General features: G+C 37.3%; 1 protein-coding gene across 5 annotated transcripts in view; it reads left to right on the forward strand.

Annotated features, from left to right (window-relative positions):
* Window positions 1-23623, forward strand: part of GDAP2 (ganglioside induced differentiation associated protein 2) — a 93259-nt gene extending 69636 nt beyond the window's left edge. The window contains exons 13-15 of one of the 5 annotated variants that reach the window (XR_002891223.3): window positions 3812-3955; window positions 8088-8308; window positions 20374-20459. Coding sequence is in view for 4 of the 5 variants with exons in the window: in XM_024119857.3 (XP_023975625.1) it covers window positions 3812-3955; window positions 20374-20454 (225 nt within the window). In the remaining variant the exon portion in view is untranslated. Of the gene's footprint in view, window positions 1-3811; window positions 3956-8087; window positions 8653-20373 lie in introns of those variants that run through there. The other 4 variants (XM_024119857.3, XM_024119858.3, XM_024119856.3 and 1 more) reach the window with 4 other exon arrangements.
* The last annotated feature ends 1013 nt before the right edge of the window (window positions 23624-24636 follow it).

Consider the following 24636-nt stretch of genomic DNA (forward strand, 5'->3'; position numbering starts at 1 on the left):
CCGAAGAGTTTTCCTCTGTACCAGACTTACGAGAATACGTAGCCACTGTTTGCTAAGATCTGACTTTAGCCCCTCCTTCCCCACACAAGAGAGTCAGTGAATAGCTATCTTTCCCCCACTGCGACACCAGTGGATAGACATCACCAGAAATTTCAGTGTTAGAGCCACTAGTGTTGGTTGTCACACCATTGGAATTGCTTCAGGTAGAAGTCAGTGCAAATGGCAGGTAGGCAGAGGCTGAAGAGCAGATGTATGAAGTGAAAGTCATTATGTTACCTTTCCATAATATTTTGGGATGGAGAAAATGATGGAGGATTGAGAAAATAAAACCCATGTGTAATGAAATCCACCATTATTTTATACTAAATCGAAAACTATAAATGGAGTGGTTGTAATTATAAAATAATGAGATGAAATCAAGGGATAATAAAACAATAGAATCACTGTTCTGATTTCCATACTTCTTAGATCTTTTCCAGGGCACTCCACCCAACGTGATAAGTTGACTGCTCATATAAATCACTACTCTTTTTCTTTCTTGAAGTTCACTAATAGAACGTGAACTAATAGTATGTAAACCCACTGTTGATTCTGGCTCTAGTAGATGACTTAAGTGCATACATGTGTGAACAATCTTTTCCTAGTTTATGTTGTCTTGTGATCCCATGTTCTTGGCTGTGCATTTGTGAATAATTGGATGAAAGAATTTCTAGCATTCACAGAATATCATAGCAGCCTTTTTTTCAAATTTTTAATTCAGTTTTTTAAAATAGTAGATAATGAGTAAAGGAAGTTTACCTAAATAAATGTATATCTCTGATTTATGTTGTAAATAGTTGAAAATTAAAAGCTGAGCTACATAAAAATAAAATGAAAAAACTGAAGACAATGCTCTTGGGTCTCCCTGAATGGAAAACTTTTAACTGGGTTTCCACTTCTGTCTACTTTGAGTAATTTTCTCTTGCTAATGCCTAAAGAATGTAAAGGAGGTAATGGGAGAAAATGCAACAGAGAAATGTGTTTGTCCTTCAAAGAGTGTGTACCTAAGATCACTGCCCATTCTTCCCCAACCCAGCCTTCTCTTTGAATTTACCACCACCAGCTCACCGTGTCAGTACATGCAGCATAGTCAAGAGTCCTTTCATAGAACTGTATAACTAAGAGGGACTTTAAAAATCATTGAAGTCCAACTTGCTCGTTTTGTAGATGAAGAGACTGAGGCCCAGATTGAAGTACAACTTGTTTTTGTAGAATGAAGGAAGATTCGACCATCCCTAAATAGTACTAAAGGAATAAGTCCAGAAAGTATTTGTTAATTCTCTCAACACATATTGAATTGCTTACTTTAAATGCTGAGCATTAGTTAGACCCTATAAATCCCTATAAATATGGTATTGAAGAAGAGAATCCCCACACGGGGGAATTTAGTCTATTGAGAGAATCAGCTACTACCACACAGAGTGTCAGTTATGTAGTAATATGAGTAAACACGGTGTTGTTGGAACACTTAGAGGCAAGCTGCTTCTCCAGCTTTGGCTGGAGTGTAGGTACTCAGTGAAAGCTTCCTCACAGAGGTGAGTTCTGACCTGAACTCTGAAGGAGAATTCTTAGCCAGGCAAAGAATTGAGGAAAAGGGTTTCAGGACTAAACGAGCAGCATGTAAAAAGGTCCTGAGGTAAGAGACAGTGGAACACAAATACCCTGTGTAGTCCTTTCTAGTTCCGTAATTTTATACCTTTTTCCACATAGCACAGCTCCTTGCCTGTGATAGGTATTCATGTGTTTCCTTGGGCCATTCATTGCATTTAGTACTTTTTGCCTTAGGAAGTTGTTGTTATTATGCTTATAAGCTGGCTCCTTTTCTAGAGTCTAAGCCCCCATTAGAGGAATGGCCAGGTCACGGTTACCCTATATCACCTACAGCTGTGCCCAATGCTTAGCACATAGTAGATTCCCAGTAGATGTGTAACTCCTTGCAGAGTGTATCTCCTGACACATCTGCAAGGTTCTTCTCCGTTCTGACTCTACAATCTTTATTTTCTTAAACTCTTCCTAGAATCTCTAAAATCTCCATGGTCTCTCCGTAGCTCTTACTAGTTTATCAGCTAACTGGTTGTAGAGCCTCTAATCTAATTTGCAGAAGTTTGTGTCAATTAGGTATATAACAGTATGTGCTTTGAAAACAAAAAAAAAAACTGATGTAAAAAACTGGGGATTGGAGTGTAATTAAGTGACAATATAATCTGATTTAAATTAACTCAACTTGGTTCTAGAAAGGCTGAGTACCTCTCCACCCCCTCCACCGCTCTCCAAAGAAACTTGGTAAGGTGAGAGGATACAGAGGGTAATGTTAATATCTGAGGCCTTATACCAGTCATTGGTAGTATAGCCGAAATAGATTAGTGACCCAAGCCATGAAACTCAGTATGAAGTAGGCCTTATCTTCATTCATTCATTCTTTTTCAAATACTTGAGAATACATGGTCTGTCTGTACCTTCTAAAGCTTTAGACCATTCTATGATTGTCTGCCAAGTACTAGGGAAATTTAGAAGTGAATATAAGAAACTACTTATATTCCTATGAAGTAAGTTAAGTGCTATAAATGAGATTTAAACATAAAGTTATGTGAATTCAGTAGAGGGGATAATCTGTTTGGTGCTCTAAGGGAGAAATAATGGTAGAGATGAGTCTCTACCGAGTCTTGGAAATTTGGATAAGATTCTGATAGAGATAAGTGTAGTGTTGTCTCTGTTATTCCATGCCTTTTCTCATAAGTAGGTATGAAGACAGTATGTTGTATTAGGGACCAGGAATATGTGAAAGGTTTGGAGCAACCACTGAAAAACATGATAGGGTGTCAAAGAGAAATTTAAAAAATGATTGGCAAGTGCCCAAAGTGGCATGTACTGTATTTATAATGTACTCAGTTATATACTGGAATGTACTGTGCCAGTGCACTGAGAATTCATATGCATATGTTACCTTCTTCTGTAAATAAAATGAGGATAGCAGTAACATTGTACCTACCTCATAGAACTGTTGTATAAGCCGTTGGTAAACATGACTAATTATGATTGTCAATTTGGATAGATGAACAAGAACTTGTAAATTATAGCTATTGCCTAGCTCATGCCAGTATAGTTTGCTATCAAGAATTCTTTCTTTTTTTTGGAACCAACAAATTTTGCAGACTAGCTTTTATAGAAAGATTGCAATGTCATGAAGTGAAATGAGCAAAGGTGGCTCCACGTCTACAGAAGATTCACTTTGACTGAGAAAGAGACTGCATGCCAAGTGTCAACTGAAAAATAAATGTCTCAAAACTTGGCAAAAGTTTTCAGTCTCATTTGAAGTAATGAAAAGAGTTTATGAGATTTGGAGATGTTAACCATTTTCAGAGTACCAGTGAATCAGTTCTTCCATCAGATAATGCAGTGGTTTTGACCACAGCCCACAGTAAGAAGCATATTATATTACGTCCCAACACATGACATGCACTGGAGCACATAGACATGTTACAGAAACTGAAGCTTCATGAGACAAAGCTCATCTTGCTACATTCCCTAGTCATTGTTGCTCTAGCATGTTTCTTTTTGTTGTTTTTAATACTGTTCACAGTCCACTAAACTGATTGCATAATCCACTGATGCACTACAACCTGCACCTTGAAAAACACTGCTTATTACAAGATTTTTTTGATATCAATTTCAATTTTGAAATAGTTTTTATCTAGCATAAATTTTCAAAATCATATGTATATTTCCAATTCAGGCCACCGGCTTAAATTTTTTTTTTTCTTCTATTAATCAGGTATCAACATGGTTTTTTACCACCTTTTCTGTCTCAGGACTGAAGGACAAAATCCACCATGTGGACAGCCTCCACCAGCTGTTTTCTGCCATCTCGCCAGAACAGATCGACTTTCCTCCTTTTGTCCTTGAATATGATGCCAGGGTAAGAAGTACCAGGAATTCTCCCTTACCTGGTGTATTATCTTAACTATTTTATAGTGCAAGTGCATCTGAGCACATCATCTTTTCATTGTAAGATGATAATGTAATTAATGTGTTTTAATAAACTTGATAGTATTGTTTGACATTCTTTTCCTATGGTAACTGTAGGAAAATGCTTGGTTCTAAGGGGGGCGCCTTTCCCCCAGTAAACTTTTCAATGGGAAATATTTCTGCTGTAGGTGTATAGCCAATCCTTGCTTGTACTGTCAGTTTTCCACCACCTTTGAGACACACCTCTCCCTAATTTTGTTAAGACTGAATGGCTTTTCATCTACATAAATAGAGCCAGAAGAATCTGTTGGTGTCCGACATTTTCAGCGTTAATTGTAAGCCAGGTCGCCTATCCTAGTCTTTACCCTGTGAAAAGTTTCATTTTGCTAAAAGTTTGTATAAATGACAACCAATACATTATTCCTTACAGATACATTTATGAATCTATTAAACACTAAGAAAGGACTACTCTAGAATTTCATCAAAGCTCTATTCCATTGTACTTATTCACGCTATCACTTTAGTAGTTAAAAACAGAGAAGTAAGTAACACGCTTGGCCAAAAGGTTATCAATTGCCTTATTTAATTATTGCTGATTGCATATTTTTATGCATGAATCAGAGAATATATTTGCAGATTATATTAAGCTTAAAATGAATTATTCTTCCTTAATTATTGTACAACATATGTGCAGTAAAGTAAATATCCTACAAGACATTTTCTCTCTAACGTTTCTACAACTTCAGTTATGATTTCTGTTACCCTTTATGTGAAGAGCAAAGTATTTAATGTGTTCTAATGGCTAACAAAATGTCATGTTTTGCTTTTGCACAAAGAGGATTTGTAATTGGAGTCGCTGGATCATAAATACAAAGATTGTTGAATATATGGGAGGCAGAAAAAAGAGCGTCCAGTTTTATTTCTTACAGATTGCTAGAGCAGAAAATTGCCTTATTATTTTTTTGAACTATATATCACTCTTCTTAATAGTTAAAAAAAAATGGATAGCTGGAAATGTGAAAGACATTTTGATACCAAAAATTTGGAATGATGATTCAAAGCTAATGTCTAGATTTATCATTTATTTTCTGGTGTAGAAATATATGTTAGGATGTATTGGTTAGAAAACCCAAAAGACCAGTTTTTAAGCCAACACGTTTTCTATATACTTAAGGGCCTACAAAGCAGGCTTTCATTAAATATCAACACCACATTCAAGCTTGGTTTTGTTTTTTTGTTCTGTGTGTGTGTGTTTTTAGTGTTTTTTTAAAAATATTTTGTATATCAAATACAGGCCTAATTAATAATGTGATTAATCAAAATGAAATAAAATAACCTACAATCTAACACTTAGGTCACTGGATCATCTTTCTGTACCTGTATTAGAGCTTTCTAAAACTGAGATATCAGGCCATCTATATATAAAGGCCAAAGAGAGGAATAAAAAGAGGGAAGAAACAGAAGAAGGTGTCAGGAGATGATGTGGAAAGGGCAGGCAGAGGGCAGATCCCTAGATACACTGCAGCTTTGCACATTATGCTGCGGTACTTTGGCTCCTTCGTAGTTGGTGGGGAGTGTTGAGCAAGGGAGAACTGCCATTGTGTTCCTGTTTAGAAAGATGGCTAAAGAAACAGTGTAGAGAGGGACCAGACAAGGGTAAAACTGTAGGCAAGGAGACAAATAAGAGGCTGTCAGAGGAAGCCAGAGGAGAAATGAGACTAGAGCCAGGCAGTGGTAGTGGTAATGGCAAGGGTTTGAAGATCTTAGAGATAGTTAGAAGTAGACGTTTTAGGGAATAGAATCCACAGCATTATGGTGACTGAGCAGCCAGCCATTGGGAGGAATGAAGGAGGAAAGAAGCCTGAGGTGACTAACAAAGTTTCTACTTTGGGAAACTTGGAGAATGGTGTCGCCACCATCCCAGAGAGGCAATTTGGAGGAAGAGCACTGTGTGGGGGGCTTGGAGAAAACAGACAGGTGGTCTGTTCAGTTTGTGACACTAGGTTTGAGGTGCCCCACGGGACACTGAGGTAAAAGGCTAGAGGTGGTTGGATGGTACCTTGTAAAGAAAAGTTTTCCTTTGCTAGAAAGAATTAAAAATATGATTAGAGAAAAGGAAACGAGTGTAGAGTCAGTCAGTTTTATTATCGTATTCAAGTGTGCTTTGCCCATAGTCCTTTACTTGGTGAAGGTGTGAGCTTCTATTTTTCTGGGTCTTATGTGACTTAGTGACATAAATTTTATAGGATTAAAAGGAACCCTTGACGGTAATTAGAAGGTAATTTTTATCTATCTAGATCAAAATGGTACTGAGACCATTTCAGAAAGGGAGCTAGTCAGCATTCTTATAGTCAAAGAAGAGAGTGTAGAGATTTACCTGGTAACAGTTCTTCAAAGTTCTGTGATTGTTTCCAGAAATAGAGAAAGTATTCGATTGCTCGGCAGTCTCTTCCACAGTGTGAGACTAATATAAAAGCTTTATTTCATAGCATTAAGAATTAGATTTTCCCTTCTTACTTTATCACAATTTAATGTAGATACAGGAAGCCTAGAAAAATACCGTAGTGGAATAAAATGGAGAAATCTTAAAGATGGATCGTGAACTATTTCTTTTCAGTTGAACTTCAGGATAGATTTCTCTCTTGAGGCATGTTTCTTAAGCATAGCTTCTATGCATATTGAGGATACTGGAGTGATTAGTATAACAGATCCTGGTAGGAAATTCTAAAATACAAAAAAAATTTTTTCATTAATTTTTGTCAAGTATCCTAAAATGTAGCCAATCTGTGGATTTGTTTCTACTGAATTTTTTTTTAACCTGGTCAGATGTATAATCAGAAAGTTAAAAAAAAAAAAGAAAAGAAAGAAAGAAAAGAAAAAAGGAAGAAGAAAGTAAGTTTTCCTAGATATTCTCTTGTTTTCCTGGTTATGGTCCCAGGATCAATTTCTCCTCCAGAGCATCTGCTCTGAAGAATGGCAGAGCTTTTGATTCACTTAGTCACTCAAATAACATTTAACTGCCTATTATGTTCAAGACTGGATGGATTTAATGCTCCATAACTATAATGTAAATATACCATAAAGCAACGCTGTTTTCATCCTACCTTTCATTCTCCATATCTAACTATTATCTTACATTAATGTTAAGCATTTTTTGTTTATGGTTTGCTGAAAAACAAGTTACTTGTCAAAGAAATACTTTCCTAAATAACAAGAAATAAATCTTAAGTCTCATAAATGTAATTTAGGGTCTATCTACCATAAAGCTAACTGTCTTGATTTTTATAAGATAAAGTTAGCCAAAATAAGGTCAAAAAATTTCCTTACACTGATTTATTGCTTTCTACATTCGACATTAAAGTTCTAGCATTCAATTCTCCACCTTGATCTTGAACGCCCTCAAAACTGTCATTGTTAAAAGCCTCGCCACTCAGGCATGTCACGGAGAGACTCATTTCTGCCAACACAGTTGTAATTATTAAATTCCTTGATGATGATTTTTGTTTCATAACTCAAAGATTCGGCACACAGCAAGACAACACAGCCTAACAAAAAATTCACTTTGTTATAAAGCAGAAACTAACACACCATTGTAAAGCAATTATACTCCAATAAAGATGTTTAAAAAAAAAAAAAAGAATCTGGGCTTTAGATTGGATAGACATGGATTTAAAATTCAGGCTCCCCTGGTTGCCGGCTTGATGACCTAAGGTGAGTTATGCCATCTGTGTGATCCTTAGTTTCCTGTTCTGTAAAATGAGGATGTTACCTACTTCGTGGCATTATGTTGTGAGGATATAAAAGGATAATGAAAGAAAAGTGCTGGTTAAGTGCCTGGCATATAGAATGTTCAATAAATGGTAATATTTTTAAATATCATCATCCTGATTACCTCTGCCTACATTATACCAACTCTGACTGACTCCCATGGAACTGCTCTGTTGGCTTGAGGGCCTGCTCAGGGCCAGGCATGTGCTAGACATTTTCCAAATGTTACATCATTGGCTCTAAATCCTTTCTTTTACATTCCCAATTACATTGATCTTATTATTTAATGTTCTTGTCTTTTTTTCTTTCTGCAGGAAAATGGGCCTTATTATACATCTTATCCCCCATCACCAGATTTGTGACCTGCTGTCTTTCAGTGCTACTGGTTTCTAAGGACACCACTTTCTCCAGAGATCACTACCTATTGAAGTGATACTCATTTTTGCTGTACAGCTCCAGAGAGCCTTTTGTCCCCACCTCTCTGGTATTTTTTTATTGACTGTATATTTTCTGGCACATAAGCAATCTGAAAATGGTAGGCCATTCTGAACTGTGCACTTATTTTAAATTTGTATATTTGTATCAAATGAAAATGTTCACTTTTCGAGGGTTGTTAATAGAAATTGGGAAGCAACTTTTGAGTATCTTCAGTTTCCTGAAAGGACACTGGATTCTCCATTAGACAAGCCACAATATTGTTCACATCATTTCTTTAACATTGCACGCTTTCTTTGTGTACTCAAGTGTTTCTCAAAATATATAGAACCAATGTATGCTGACTGGATGCATTGTTTGCTTCAGACCCTGGCATTACGTTTTATACAGATAATTCAGTTTTGATAAAAGAGAATTGTGTGGGATCAAGGATGTAGAAATGTATCTGATCAAAAACATCAAAATCATTAGCAAAATTTAGGTCTTAGAATTTTACCACACCAGTTAAGACCGAGACTTAAGGACTAAATTTCCTTAGATGGTATGATTTAAGATTGTCACTGTTCTGGTCTCAACAGTGGGATAAAACAAGAAGACTGTTTCTTCAGCCTTTTTCCTATCATCATAGATGGTTTGGTCTCCTTATTCAACAGGACTGCACATATTAGTACTCTTAAGTGGAGGATGTCTCCTAAGATGCCATCAGTGAGTGTTAGAGAGAGTGCCGCTTTCCCAGAGTCATGAATGATTTTGTTTGGCTCTTAGGTCTACTTTCTCTAAGGACATTTCCTAGCAGTGTGTCTTGAGTTGCCTATATCAAAATGAAGGAAGTGTGTTGCAGTGAACAAAATTCCAGACTACTTTTGCAACTCAGCCTCTATTTGTGCCTTAGCTTGAATAAAAATTAGAATTATGCTACCTACCTCACAGAGGTATGATGAGGATAACATTTAGAAAGGGCTTTTGACATCTTTGGATGAAAAATGCTAGGAGAGTTTGTGTGGTGGGGTGTCTTTAGTTAGTTTTTAAATGATAACAGATATCCTTTAGGGAGTGTAACAAAGCACTCCTCTTGTCTTTGGCACCTTTTGAATGATTTCCCTTTTCTTGGGACAACAGCTGTTAGTGAAAAATGCCAACCCTTAGGACCTCCTTCCTACTTTGTCCAGAATGTCTTCTGTCCTACTCCTCTTCCAGTGCTACACTTTAACAAGAGGCATATGTTAGCCATTTTAAACATTACTTCTTGAATTAAGGTCAAACCATTATCATTTCCATCAGGGTTTCTTCATATTCCTTTTGATTCCTACATTCACTCCCCATCTCCCTCACCCCATCATGTACACTGGCAGTTCGGAGAAGAAAAAGTAGAACTCTTCTGTTCCAATGTGCTCAGGATTGGTGCTTCCAAGGGTCCCACTCCCCTATGTCCAAATTAATTCTTCAGTGGAGATAAAAGCAACATTTTTCTTCATTTATGCCAGAGAACCCCTCCCATAGTTGTGTTAACCCCATCCTCTATTTTCCCATATAAACAAGAAGGGGCTTTATATTTCTCAGATAAGCAGTCTTAAGCAGTCTTATGTTTTGCATGTAATGGACACATTTGCTTTGTGCCAGAAATCAAAACCACTTGTTCCTTACATATACTTACTTGTTAAGGACTTTCTGTTATGTTCCCTAGGTCATCAGGTCTAGACAGCCAGTCAAATGTCTGGTATTAAGCTTCATCTCAAACAGTACTCCTTTCATCCCTTGAGGCTTGACCTTTAGAAAGCTGACAAATTAGCTTCATCTTCTCCAGTCCATTGTTAGATCATATTTGAGCTGTCGTTCCACTAGGAGCAGTTGTAGAAATATGCCATCTTTTCTCTGTTAAAGCTAGACTTGGCTACCTCACGTTGGTATCTGGCCTGAATCATTTCCTCTATAGATAATAGAGGGTGCAAGCTACTTTACTATTTGAAAGGGAGCAAATTTTACAATTTCTTATAGGCAATCATTTTGAAAGGATGTCCCTTTGGTATATTCACAGCCGTATATTAATGATGAGTAACACAAGCAAGAATGTTCAATTGCTGTCCTAGGGTGTAAAGGTGGTATGGGACTATGTACATATCAACTGCATTTTATAATTTAATGGTGACTAAAGATAAGGTTGCTTTGCTCAGTGAAACTGAATTTGGTATGGTACCAAGTTCATGCTTTTATAGCTGTCTGAAGTGTTATTTAATGAAGGTCTTTCAATGTACTAAATCCTAGGAGAGGAACATAGTGACCTTGATATTGAAATGATAAAGTAATATTCACTATATATCTGCCTTTGTCAGAAGGTTGGATAGCCTGGGTAACACATGCCATCTTCAAGGACACATTAGAGGGAGGATAAAGGGGTGGAGATGACCACTAGCATCTGATGTTAACTCAAAGCACCCTCAAGTCCTTAATTTAGTTAAACTTTGGTCATGCCAAATGCTAGTTGAATTGAGGAAGAAACTACTTACAAAATATTAATTCATTAATTAGTTCTTGCAAGACATAATATGAATTATAAAACAAGTATGTTTCTTGCTTCAGCATATATTTGGATTCTTAATCTATATTTATTTCATTATTTCTTGATAGCAAAAATGACCGCTTGAAAAAAACTCAGTATTTATTAGACTCTTAAACCTTAGAGACCAAGTGGTTCATATTTTAAAGATTTTCCTTTCTTTAATATATATCTTATTTCATCGGCTGGTGCTCTATTATATTTATTTTTTGCAAAGTAATCCATCTGCAGTAGTTTCAGACTAATTAACAGAGGATTTTTAAAGTATTTTTGGTAGCATAAATGGATGTAGATTTTTGATCAAATATCTGAAATTTAAAATGATTAAAATATCTCCCATTTCTAGAGAGAGATGAGTGTAATCACTATTAGAAAAACGTGGCTTGCCTATTTCTGCCTGTCTTCTGTTTGCCTACATATTGTTTAATAAATTCAAACTGTAGGTAATGGTTTAATCTTTTCTTTGCAGCAGTTCATAGGAAAGCAAGAAAATGTAGTTAGAAGCTAAAAATCACTCTGTGTTTCACCTGGTACATTGTGTATGTATGTATATAGAGTTTAAATTGCTTAATATATGAACAGAAATGATTGGAATTTGAAGTACTGGAAAGAGAAGAATTGTATAGTTCTAGGAACAGGGATTGACTGTAATAAGGACCAAAAGGACTGCAAGATAGTATGTAGACCTCTAAAACTGGAGTTAGCCAGTGAGTTTCAGATTGTGGTTCTCTTAAGTTATGGTCACCATAATCAACATGCACTAGAGTGTTTCACCTGTACTGGCGCTAATATACTTCATGCTATGGGATGGACTCTTGGTTTGCTATTTCCTGATACCGTGAAGGGTAGAGGAGGGTTCTACTTGTAATCTAAATCATATCATAAACCCAGAGATTATAAGGATTGCCTAGTAGGTCTAACCATATATATGTATATGTATACATATTTACATACATATTTATGTTTACACACAATAATCTGCTTTGCTTTACATTCTTTGAATGTGGTTTAAATGGCCCATAAGTAGAGAACATAAAACAATAAATAGCCTAGTTTAAGCTTTGATTCTACCAAAATCACCCTTGAACAGATGATATCAAGGTCATTTTAAATATTAGTGGCTCTCTCGGATATTAGTTAACTTTGTTTTCTATGCTTCCAGGAACAGTATCTTTAAGTCTTTTTAAGTAAATACAACATGACTTAAATGTTTAGGGCCTTTGAGTTCAAGAAGAAAAGCAGAGATATTCTCTTGGTGAATTACACTGACAAAATCATAAGTGGTGAATGTGATCTATTTTTGTTGAACAGTTAACACTAATACATTTTGTATACACAGTCATACTTTTTTTTGGTAATGTGTTTTGTTAGTATAAGCACACAGTCATCATAAACTGAGCCAAGACTTTGTCAAACCAGATGTTGTGGACCAAAATATTTAAATAAGAGCTTAACATATATAAATTATTTTAATTGCTATTGGGCAAAAGAGACCTAACAAAGTTTTGATTGATATGATCTTAAAACTCGCCTATTCAAAATTCAGAAAGTTTTCATGAATATTTTGCACTTAAAAATATACTTTGTCCTTTCTGAATTAGAAGTTAGATCCCTTTTAAAGAGAGTCCCACCCTATACACGTACAGCCATTAAGAACCGGTTAGTAAAATGGTAATGTTTATATTGAACTCCAGGATAGGACAGTCTTTTTTGGCCATTTACACCCAGCATTTCTCTAATCACCAAAATTAGCCTACAGAGCCGTTCAAAATGCAGTGAATTTTATTGTCAACCATCTCTATGGAGACCTAGACTAGTGCTTCTCAAACTTTAATGTGCATATATTAAATCAGTTGGGAATATGTTAAAATGCAGATTCTGATACAGTAGGTCGGGGTGGAGCTTGGGACTCTCAGTTTCTTTCTCTCTTTCTTTCTTTTTTTGTTGGGGGGACCATGCCACAGGCATGTGGGACCTTAGTTCCCTGACCAGGGATCGAACCCATGCCCCCCATTGGAAGCGTGGAGTCTTAACCACTGGACCTCCAGGGAAGTCCCCAATTCTCCATTTCTAACAAGCTCTTAGGTTATTTCAATACTCTTGGTTCCAAGACCACACTTAGAGTAAAAGAGCCTAGACCATATTTAGCTTCCATATTTTCCTTGTTTCCAGTAAAGCAGACAGAACTATCAGTGTAATTCCTTCTGTGGGCCAAGCACTCACACATACCTCATCTCATTTAATCCTCTTACAAATCTTGTGAGATAGGTGGTGATAGAGGTTAAGTGCTGCTGAAGCCCAAACACACAAGCAGCGCAGTATAGACCAGTGTTTCTCAAACTTGAATAATGCACATCCCCTTTTAATATGGAAAAATTCTCTTAGCTCCTCAGATTTTGTTTATTATGATGTTACCTAATTATATATGAACATAAAGCTACATGTAAATGCCTTACGCTTATAGCTCTCGCACAACTATAAAACCAAAAGAAGTTTACAGATCAGACACAAGCAAAACTATAAAACTAATACAGTTTAGAATAACAGTAACTAAGTATGATGGATGATGATGTTTTGCCAAAACGAAGCAGCAACATGATTATGGTACTGACTACTGTAATACAGGTTCTTCTGTGTTTAGTATGCAACTACTACCATGTGCTATGTGGTAACTCAGTTCTCCCACTCTTTTTCTCTGTTCAAACTATTACTTACATTTGTTTAGCACATAGTGATGTTATTTGGTCTTCATCTAGCTTGAATGCCTCATTTCCCTTATATTAAGTTATCCTCTGTTCTCCGTAAGCTTTCCACAACTGAAGCAGAACCCGGCTTTAACTTTCAAGTAAAGACAAATGCAAACCTAGTCACTGAAACACTCTGGCAATATTTGGTTTTAAGGTAGTTATCCAGATAATTCAGAACATGAATATTAATTTTTTAGAATTTTCATCAACATGAAAAATGTCTAATTCTCATACTAAACTCATGGATCTCCCAGCCCGCAAACACATACACAGGCTCTTAATTCCCCTTTCTCCTTCTCTCTCTCTCTCTCTCCCTCCCAACAAGGATTTTTCATGGTGTTTAATAGCATTGGTCCTTTGGCTTCTGACATACCTGGGTTCAGGCATGTTTCTCAACATTTTCTGAACCTCACTGTTTTCAGGTATTATTCAGTGAAAATAATACTCATTGAATAATTAAGAGAAATAAATGCAGTCATGTTAGTAAAGCATGCATAGTAAGTGTTTATAAATGGTAGCTACCATAGCTTTGATTAGAAATAATAATAACTACCATTTGAGGACTTACTATGTGCCTTCAACTTTGCTAAACTCCTTATATATGTTATCTTATATATTGAGTTATAGGATTGGGGTTCAAATCCAAGTCTGACTCCAAAGCTCATGCCCTTAAAAAATAATCTAATATAGAACATCAAGTTAAGTTGCTTATTTAAAAAGTTATTTAATGTTAAATTTTATTTTCTCAAAATTTTTGTTATAAAATTAATGATGTTTCCCTGGAGGGGAAATGACTAAGGTTCCTTTTAACGATTGTGTGATGTGCTGATAATCAAATTGACACAGAATAAATGTAGATTTCTTTTAAAGGCTGTCATGCTAGGTTGTGGTCCAGTGAAGAGATACCAGGACCATTAGGCTCCACTTGTGCATTATTGTTCTCTTGAACATTTAAGATCTATAACTAATGGTAGCATGAGATTCTCACTGAATCTCAATATAGCTTTTTTGCAGAAAAATAATTTTCCCCCCACCAGTATTATCCTGGTATTCCTTGATAGTCTGAGAAATAATATGCAAACATCTTAATTTTCACCTGTGAAACATATTTTTAAAAATTGTTCTAACTGTCCTTTAAAATAGTTTCTAGTAAGTCTATCATTTCCTAGTTTTCTGTTAAAAAAAGTCTGGACTTTTGAAAAATGAACATGCGTACCTGTTGGCTGGGTATTTTTTAATTTTTATTTATTGTTTAGCTTTTTTATAATTAGGTGTTGGGAGAAAATACCAGGAGAGAGTTGTAAGAGGAACTGATTTATTAACAAAGATAGTATGTAGCAAATTAAAATTCTTTCCCTACTTACTAAAACATTTGCAGAAATTGTTAGAGCAGTGGAGACACATGAAATGTGAAGCTGTCATTAAATTTTATTAAGATCTGTTGTAAAAATACTTCCCTTTATGCCATCTTATATAGAAGCATGATAATAATCTATGTTGTGGAAATTATTGATTCTTTTTCCACTCCAGCCTCTTTCTGCCATCAGCAATAAATTTATTTTATTTATTTATTTTTGGCTGCATTGGGTCTTTGTTGATGCACATGGGCTTTCTCTAGTTGCGGTGAGTGGGGGCTACTCTTCGTTTTGGTCCACCGGCTTCTCATTGCGGTGGCTTCTCTTGTTGCAGAGCATGAGCTCTAGACGTGCAGGCTTCAGTAGTTGTGGCTTGCAGGCTTTAGAGTGCAAGCTCAGTAGTTGTGGCGCACGGGCTTAGTTGCTCCGCGGCATGTGGGATCTTCCCAGACCAGGGCTCGAACCCATGTCCCCTGCATTGGCAAGCTGATTCTTAACTGCTGTGCCACTAGGGAAGCCCCAGCAAGATCTTTTAAGTTCAATGAATGCATACCTCTCCATACATGTGAGTTATCAAGATAAAAGATATGTTCTCTGTGTTACTTCCCTGCCTATCCCATATCACAGCGTAAGAAAATTTTTCTGGCTTCACATAATAGATATGGCCCAGTTCTACCTGATTTTCTCCATTGTAGCAGTCTGTTATTTGATTTGGGTTGTGAGCCCTACTTAAGTTCAAGTTATTTTCCTCTTTCTCTTATTCATTTTAAGACTGGTTAACTTCTCTTTTATTATTTGGATATAATGCCCTCTGGTTTTTTGCTTCTTTAAAACCCAAATTTATTCTTTATAAGTAAGTATATAAAGAATTTGATTGTTTAATTATGTCTTCTAGTTCAGATGTGTCTGACATTTTCATTTTGAAATGCTAATTATGAATTATAACATCATTGTTTTTTTAAATAAGGTGGGTTATGTTTTCTATGAATTTTATTTCTTATAGTAAAGTAGGTGTTAAAATTTATTATGAAAGGGGACATTGGTTCTCCAACAGTGGAGAACCACTGAAACCTGTCATTTTACTGATGAAGAAATGGAGGCCCAGGCAGGTTAAGGCACCTTGGACTCATAGCCAGATCATGGGGATTGTAGGTACTTTGAGGATGACCTTGCCATCTGTAGCTAGAGCCCTTTGGTTTAATTATGTTTGCACAATTGCTTGACTTTCACATTCCCTCTTATGTCCTCCAAAGTAGGGTTTATTTTTTTCATCATTTATTTTTTATTTATGTTGCACTTGGCTTAGCCAAGTTCCAGGGGAGGACCAAGTTCAGGAATTAACAGCAGAGGTTATCAGTCATCATCAGGGACTGTGAAAATATTTGGGGGTGGGAGGTAAATGTTCATTTGAAGTTACAGATGTGAGGTTTTAGTTTTTACCCAACCATCCATTCACTCCCATTCACTATCCACCTCTTGAATAAAAATTCCTCCTTCCAGCAAAGTTGAACAAGAAAGCAGCATTTAAAACCACCTCTTTGGAAGTCAAATAACACTGAGAAAATGCTGATCGAATATGATGATCTTAACACCACCTGGAAAACTACACAGACTTTGGCATTGCTACCCTATCAAGTGCCAAAAGCATGCCAAAATAAGCTCTACATTAAAATTATGGAGGCTATTAAAAAAAATTATGGAGGCTTTTGCGGGAGAAAGTAAAGTCTTATCTATGAACCCATTTTCTGACATTTAGTTTTATAGCATAGAAATTCTCTCCTTTATTTGTTCCTGAATCAATGAGCAAGACCACAATACAGAGAAATACTATACTTCTTCCACTCACTTAGTAAATAGTTACTAAGGATCTATACATTAAAGCAGTGCTAGCTGCTGTAACAAATACACTGAACATGCATAATGGCTTAAACACATTAGAAATTTAATTCTCACATGAAGCCTGAACAGATATTACTGGTGAGCAAGCACTCTTCTCCAAGTCCTGGTTCAGAGACGGCTCCATCATCTTCAACATGTGAAGGATACATGCTTTTCCACTTCAAGCTGACAGATGGGAAAGAACCCGGAGGACTTGCCCACAAGATTTTTTTATGCCAGACCTGGAGGTGACACATATCACTTCCATTCATATTCCACTATTTAGAACTCAGTCATCGGCTACACCTGACTGCAAGGTCAGGAGTTAGGGAATGTAGACTAACTGTGGGCCCAGGAAGAGAAGGATAGGAATTTGGTGCCCAGCTTTTGGCAATAATCCAGGCAGTCTACTACATGCTAGATGGGTGGTAATGGGCGGGGGGAGGGGGAGGAGGGAGGCTCACGAGGGAGGGGATATATGTATACATATAGCTGATTAACTTCGTTGTACAGCAGAAATTAACATTGTAAAGCAACTATACTCCAATTTAAAAATATATATATATATGTGTATATTCCAGCCAAATAGAAGTCAGTTACTCTGTAATGAAAGAAATGCTCCACTAGAGATATGTCAAATGTTAGAGAAGAGCATTGGCACGTGATCACGACTTTACCTGGAACAAAATCCCATGGCATAGCTTAGAACATATCTGTAAACTGAAGCTCCTAGTATCTAGAACCTCTATCACCAAATGTGCATATGCTCTAGAGCAGACAGAATGGGGGGTATCCAGATGCCCTTTACTGAATCTTGTACTAATAGCTTACTACTTCAAGTCTGTGGATCAAGAGTATTGACCTGTTAGAAATGCAGACTCTCAGGCCTCACCCCAGAACTATGGAATCAGACTGTACATTGTATCAAGGTTCCCCCAGGTGATTGGCATCTACGTTAATTTTGAGAGTCACTGTTGTAATCCTGGCTCTGGCACTTACTAGTGTGACGTTAGCCAGATTGCTCGATCTCTCTGTCCCTTCACTTCTTGGATATCGGGGTACTCTCTAGAAATAATGTACACAAATGTTAAATAACACCTGACAGCAAGCATTGGCTATTTTCTTATGCTAAGTATTTTTTAAAATAAAGGAGACACAGCTCTTTGAACTGGAACTATTTGAACTCATCTTCTTTCAACCCTTATTTATGTCACACTAAGGACTTAAGCCCTTTGAAATGATGAAAGGGTTTCTTATTCATATGATTTAGTGTTCCTTAGAAATGAGTAAGCACAGAAAAAAATAAACATTTCCAGAGTCAGCAAATGGTGTTTGGCCTAGTAAGTCCTAATATAGACAGCAGCCATGATTTCAATCAATGAATTATCAAGGTATAAACTTTAAAGTATACACAGAAATGATCTACTAATATGCCAAACCTTGAGAGATACTAAATTCCTAAGGGACTTCAGTCATAACATTTATAGTAACCTTAGATTAATTGAAATAGGAAACACCAGTATTTGTGTATCAGGTAATTTTGTTCAACCAGAAAATAACTTGGTTTTCAACCTTTTGGAAATGTGTTTCGGTAGTATAATCTTTGTGCCTCATTTAGTAAGTATAATATATGCACATTAAAGTTAATTTTTGCCTTATGTAATGATTTAGAAAGCGTATCTAGATCTTTCATGCCTTAGGTTTATCTTTTTAATACTGTTTCTCTTAATCCTATATGGTTAGCATAGAAAGTTATCAGAGATAGGGCTGAATATGTACTGCCATAAGAATACAATCTGGGACTTAAAAGCATCTTTAAAGTCAGTTCCTAATTTCAGCTTATTTGACTTTTTCCTCTTTCTCTTAAAGTAAATTACAATTTTAAAATTCCAGTTTAATTAACGTATGTTTACTGATGTTATGGGTGGTTTACTTTAGCTCATCAAATTCTTCAAAATTGGAAAATAAATGGAAAGACTAGTTATTATGACTTTCACTCAAGGAAAGGAGCAAGCCAAGAACCACTCCCATTTTTTCAAATAGGAATATCTAAGTCTAAATTTGTATATGCCTCTCTACATTTAGACCTGGATTTCCAATTCATAGAGATATCAACCTTAACATCTGACAAGTGAAGTCCAAAATACTGCATGTTGTTTTCTTTGTACAGCACTTAGTACAGGCCAGAACTAAGAGCTGCTAACACTTTCTTGTTAAATCCATCTTGTTGGTGTGCTGTCTTAGCAAATCCAATTTTGAACCTCACCTAACCCCCATTGGAGTTGCACAAGAAGCAGGGAAAAGGCAAAAATCCCATTTTTTAGTCACAGTAGTGAAGTGACACAGTGTAAGACCACTCTGCATCTAGGGTTTTTTTATTTGTTTTTTTTATGTTTATGATTTATTGTAACGTACCAAAATCAAATTATAATATAATACAATCCTATATTATATTCTTTTTGAATATATAAAGACTTCTAATCTTATGGAATATATCCTTTTTTGGTATGTTTATTTTCTCTTTCCTTTTTTTAGCAGCTTTAATGAGATATAATTCACGTATCATAAAATTCAACTATTTAAAGTATACAGTTCAGTTGTTTTTAGTACATTCAGAGTTGCACAACCATCACCATTACCTACTTTTAGAACATCTTCAATATCCTAACAGGAAACCCCATACCCATTCACTGTCATTCCCCCTTCCCAATCTCCTCCAGCCTCCCTCCTGTGTCTGGGTCTTACTGCAGTGTGTTCTCCAAGACACTTCATGTTGCACTCAGTGGTAGAACAGTGTCTCAACATATATTCATTGAATAAATTAATACCCACAGAAGCCACCAGCCAGGAGTGGCAACTAAGGAGTAATTGAGAGGGCAATGGAATCGGTGTCAAAAGGCTGGATTCAAATCCTGACTGATGCTCACGAGCAGTGTGGTTCTGGGTTTAGAGCCACTTAGCTCTTCTAACCCTCAGTTTTCACATCCATAAAATGTAGACGGCAATATCTGCTTCACAGGATGGTTGTGAGAATCACTGGAGAAAATACGGTCACAGCACTTGGCACACTGCCTGACCCACACTAGGAAGGCAATTAATATTCATCGATGAAAGAGAAACCCCTAGGGTGGTGACCAAGGGAAATATCTGCCACCAGATTGCTCTGAAGTCTGATCTGGTAGCAGATATTTCCCTTGGTTCACCACCCTAGGGGTTCAAAGTAGTGGCATAGCACTTTCCTGTGCCTCAGTCTCCCCAGTTTCCTTCCTTAAGAGAGAATTCTAGAGTACAACTTACAATTACTTTCCTTACCTCACAACTGCTGCCTCTCCTGTTTCTGCATTGACAGCTGTTTCCTTTCCATGTGCTGATACTGAGTCTCATGGAGGGCCCATACTTAGCATAGAAGCAAGCACTGTCCATCAGCTGTAAAGAGCTGACCTTCCAAGGTGGATTACCAACCCCTCATCCGAACTTCAGCAGCATTTATTGCTCCTTTCCTTTACCATAGGTGCAGAAACCCTCTCCAGGAGGATAAGCTGCCTAATTTAGGCAACAGGCAACCTAGGGCTGATCGACAGGCCTTACAAGGACTATGGGACATATTTAACAGTCTTTTTCTCTCTTATAGCAACCACCTCCCTCTGATCCCGTAGTTGCCTCAGCAGATTTGCTGTGCATGCATCTTACGAAAATGTTTCCTACAAAATAGTAATGAAATACTAGCAGCTGTCATCTATAGGATACCAGGCATTGTAAGTATATTATCTCTCATCCTTACAGTAACCTTGCAAGGTAGGTATTTCCCCCACTTTACAGGGAGAGAAAAGATTCTTGAAGTAAAGAAACAAGCCATAGGTAATATCAGGTAATAGGTTTTGGAAGGGCAGAGAAGATTGGGTAACTCTACCATTACAAAGCTTCCTAAACTCTTGGGCTATCCATTAGCGGTATTGGTCTGGTATATAAAAGCATAGGCTTCTCTTCAAATCACATCTCAGCCATTTACTTGCTCTGTGACCTTGGACTCATTTCCCAACCTCTTTGAATTTCAGTTCTTTCATATGTAAAGAGTACTTACCTCTTAGAGTCGTTTTGAGGATCAAATGACTTAATAGTTCTAAAATTCTCATAAATATTAGCTGTTGTCTTATTTAAATATTCTAATTGCTATGATCAAGCTGTCTCACTTTGCAGACTTATCACATGCACTTGGCGCCCTAATTTTAAGTTGTGTCATATTACCAATTCACAAGATGTATGATATATTTGGTATGTCTCTCCTTCCAGAGGAAACGACATTTTAAATCAGGGGTTGGCAAACATTTTTGCTAAAGGACCACATAGTAAATATTATAGGTTTTTCAGGCCATATGGTGTCTTGTCACAACTATTCAGCTGTGCTGCTGTAGTGTGAAAGCAGCCAGAGATAATGCTTGAGCAAATGGGTGTGCCCATGTTCCAATAAGACTTTATTTATGGAGACAGGAATTTAAATTTAAATAATTTTCATGTATATTAAAATACTATTTCTCTTCATTTTCAACAGTTTAAAAATGTAAAAGTCACATTTAGCTTGAAGGCCATATGAAAACAGGCAGTGGGCCTTAGTTTTGCCAACCGCTTTTTAAATAATTCAGTGATTCTTTAAAGAGGATGAATCCAGCAAAGTTCACATTAAGGAAAAGCAATGTGGAGGAAGAAAATTAAGAGCCAGTTGATCTATCAACTAGCTAGCCCAGATCATAGCTATATTGATCACTCCCTGGTCTAACACAACCATGCAACCCCTTTGAGCTTAACGTTTTTATCTATAAAAATGAACTAGTATTATCTCTCTGACCTATACCTATTTCTTCCTGGGGAAGGGAGCTTAACGTTTTTATCTATAAAAATGAACTAGTATTATCTCTCTGACCTATACCTATTTCTTCCTGGGGAAGGGAGTTTAATAATACTTATCATTTATTGAATTTATACCTTTGTGCTAGATTTTTGAATCATTTTAGTTCCAATCTTCTTATTATCCACACTTTACAGATGAAGAAATGGAGGCTCAGAGGCAAATAACCTGCTCAGTGTTACAATACCAGTGTCTAAACCCAGGTGTCTGACTCTCATCAACCCTCCAACCCTCTCAATACAATACAAACTCCCTGAGAGTAGGGACCTCATTGGACTTGCTCTGTGCTAAATCCCCAGTGCCTAGACTAGTACCTGGTATATAATAGGCATTGTATAAGTGCTTATTGAATTAACAAATGAATGGGTTTTTCCATTATGCCAGTGGTCCTTAATCTTTTTTAAGATCAGGGATAACTTTGGGAGAGAAAGTAAAGTTCTGGACCATCTCTCCAGATAAATTAAATTTCAGACTTAGAAAACTTGCCTTAAATATTTGGCCAACTACTGAAAGAAGATGCTGTTCACATACTCTGAATAATACTGATGATAATTCTTACCATAATTATGGAAACAGGATTTGGAGGTGTCTTGTTTCTTTCTGCTCTTGAAATCATGATGTTAAAGGCATTAAACAAGGCCTAAAATGTTTCCTTCTCTACAGTTGCTCATAGCACCCGGGCACACTTTTTAAAACTCTTGATTCCCTTAAAAATCACTTTCTCAGGCTTCCCTGGTGGCGCAGTGGTTGAGAGTCCGCCTGCCGATGCAGGGGACACGTGTTCATGCCCCGGTCCGGGAAGATCCCACATGACGTGGAGTGGCTGGGCCCGTGAGCCATGGCCGCTGAGCCTGCGCATCCGGAGCCTGTGCTCCGCAAAGGGAGAGGCCACAACAGTGAGAGGCCTGCGTACCGCAGGGAGTCCCCCTGCCAATGCAGGGGATGCGGGTTAGGGCCCTGGTCCGGGAAGATCTCACATGCCGCAGAGCGGGTAGGCCTGTGTACCACAACTACTGAGCTTGCGTTCTGAAGCCCGCAAGCCACAACTACTGAGCCCGCGAGCCCGTGCACCACAACTAGGGAAGCCCACATGCCTAGAGCCCGTGCTCTGCAGTGGGAGAGGCCACCGCGGTGAGAAGCCCGTGCGCAGCAATGAGGAGTGGCCCCCGCTCACCGCGGCTGGAGGGGGCCCGCGTGCAGCAACAAAGACCCCATGCAGCCAAGAATAAATAAATAAATAAAATAAAGAAATAGAAAAAAAAATAGAACGTAATGCTGTGAATCAAAAAAAAAAAAAGACTTTTATTGGGTCCAAGTTGCTTCAACATGAAAAGTGAGAAGCCAAAGCCTATTAAGACTAACATGCAATTTTTTGCCTTCAGAAATGCAGCTGTGAGGGCATTATCTATTCCTTACTACCCAAAGGCCAACCAAATCTGAATCCAGTATGTAACTCAAAATAGGTCTGCTGCTGCTTCTTGTCATTTACTTACAACTTTACTGTCTACCCCATGGCCTCCTGTTAAGTCAATGAGAAGGAGATATTAATGTTCCAACATTATTAAATTCAGATGTTACCAATTTTTATTCTCTCCTATAAAGCATTTGTTCTTTATATACCCTTACCGTTTACATCAAGACCTTGAGATCATGACTCACTCCAGGTAAATAGTAAGATTAAGGATATTTTGTTTCCACAGAATGTTATAAAAACAAAATCCGGGGCTTCCCTGGTGGTGCAGTGATTAAGAATCCGCCTGACAATGCAGGGGACACGGGTTTGAGCCCTGGTCCAGGAAGATCCCACATGCCATGGAGCAGCTGGGCCCGTGGACCACAACTACTGAGCCTGTGCTCTAGAGCCCGTGCTCTACAGCAAGAGAAGCCACTGCAATGAGAAGCCCATGCACTGCAACGAAGAGTAGCCCCCACTTGCCGCAACTAGAGAAAGCCTGCATGCAGCAACAAAGACCCAACACAGCCAAAAATAAATAAAAATAAAATAAACTTATTTAAAAACTTTTGCTTATGGAGACTTAAAAACATTAAGGTACTACATTTACTACTACTCCCTTCCCACTTTCTTTCATTGCATTCCCCCAAAGAAGTCCCATTCTGAAACTTGAGTTTTTTCTTTGACTATTTCTGGGACATCACTCCATTCATACTTTGGTCATATCATGCCATTTAGTTTTTCCCCATGGTACTTATTACCAGGGCTCATATTCAGCCACATCAATTGTTAAAAATATTGGAATACTCCATATGAGTTGGTAAATAGCTGCTATCCAGAGCCCTCCAAATGTCCTTTGTTATCCCATCCCTCCCCCAGTTTCCCTGGATCTCCTCACTGTCTAGCAACTAAAGGGTTAACACCACTTGCCTTTCTAGAACCCCACTCCAAGACATCTCTTCTGACTGGTCAGTGCCAGTGCCATACCAGTTTAAATATCACATTTATTACTATATATATGGTGTATATGAATATATATATGAATGAATGACTGTGGGCATAAACATTTCCATTTTGTTCATTGCAGTATTCCCAATGTCTCCTTGAACAGTCCTTGATGTGTAGTAAGTAGGCTTTTAAATAATTGTTAAAAGAAAAAATAGGGACTTCCCTGGCAGTCCAGTGGTTAAGACTCCACACTTCCACTGCAGGGGGCACGGGTTCGATCCCTGGTCGGAGAACTAAGATCCCACATGCTGCTCGGTGCAGCCAAAAAGAAAAAAAAAAAAGAAAGATAAAAGTGTTTTGTGCTTACAGTATCAAAGGAGTTAGATGTAAAGCAGAACCACTTGTTCAATCAGGATTTGGGAATGATTTGATGAGTCATAGGAGAAGGAAGGACATGAGTCAAGTGGATCCCTATATAAAACTTTTTTGTGAACAGCCAAATGATCTTTCCTTCGGTGAGCAATCTTGCTTCACCACATTAACTCTTAATAATTTGCTTTTTTCCAGGAAAGGTGAATATAAGTGAGGAT

The sequence above is a fragment of the Physeter macrocephalus genome, chromosome 4 (genome assembly GCF_002837175.3).
Source record: "Physeter macrocephalus isolate SW-GA chromosome 4, ASM283717v5, whole genome shotgun sequence".
Taxonomy (NCBI): Eukaryota; Metazoa; Chordata; class Mammalia; order Artiodactyla; family Physeteridae; genus Physeter; species Physeter macrocephalus.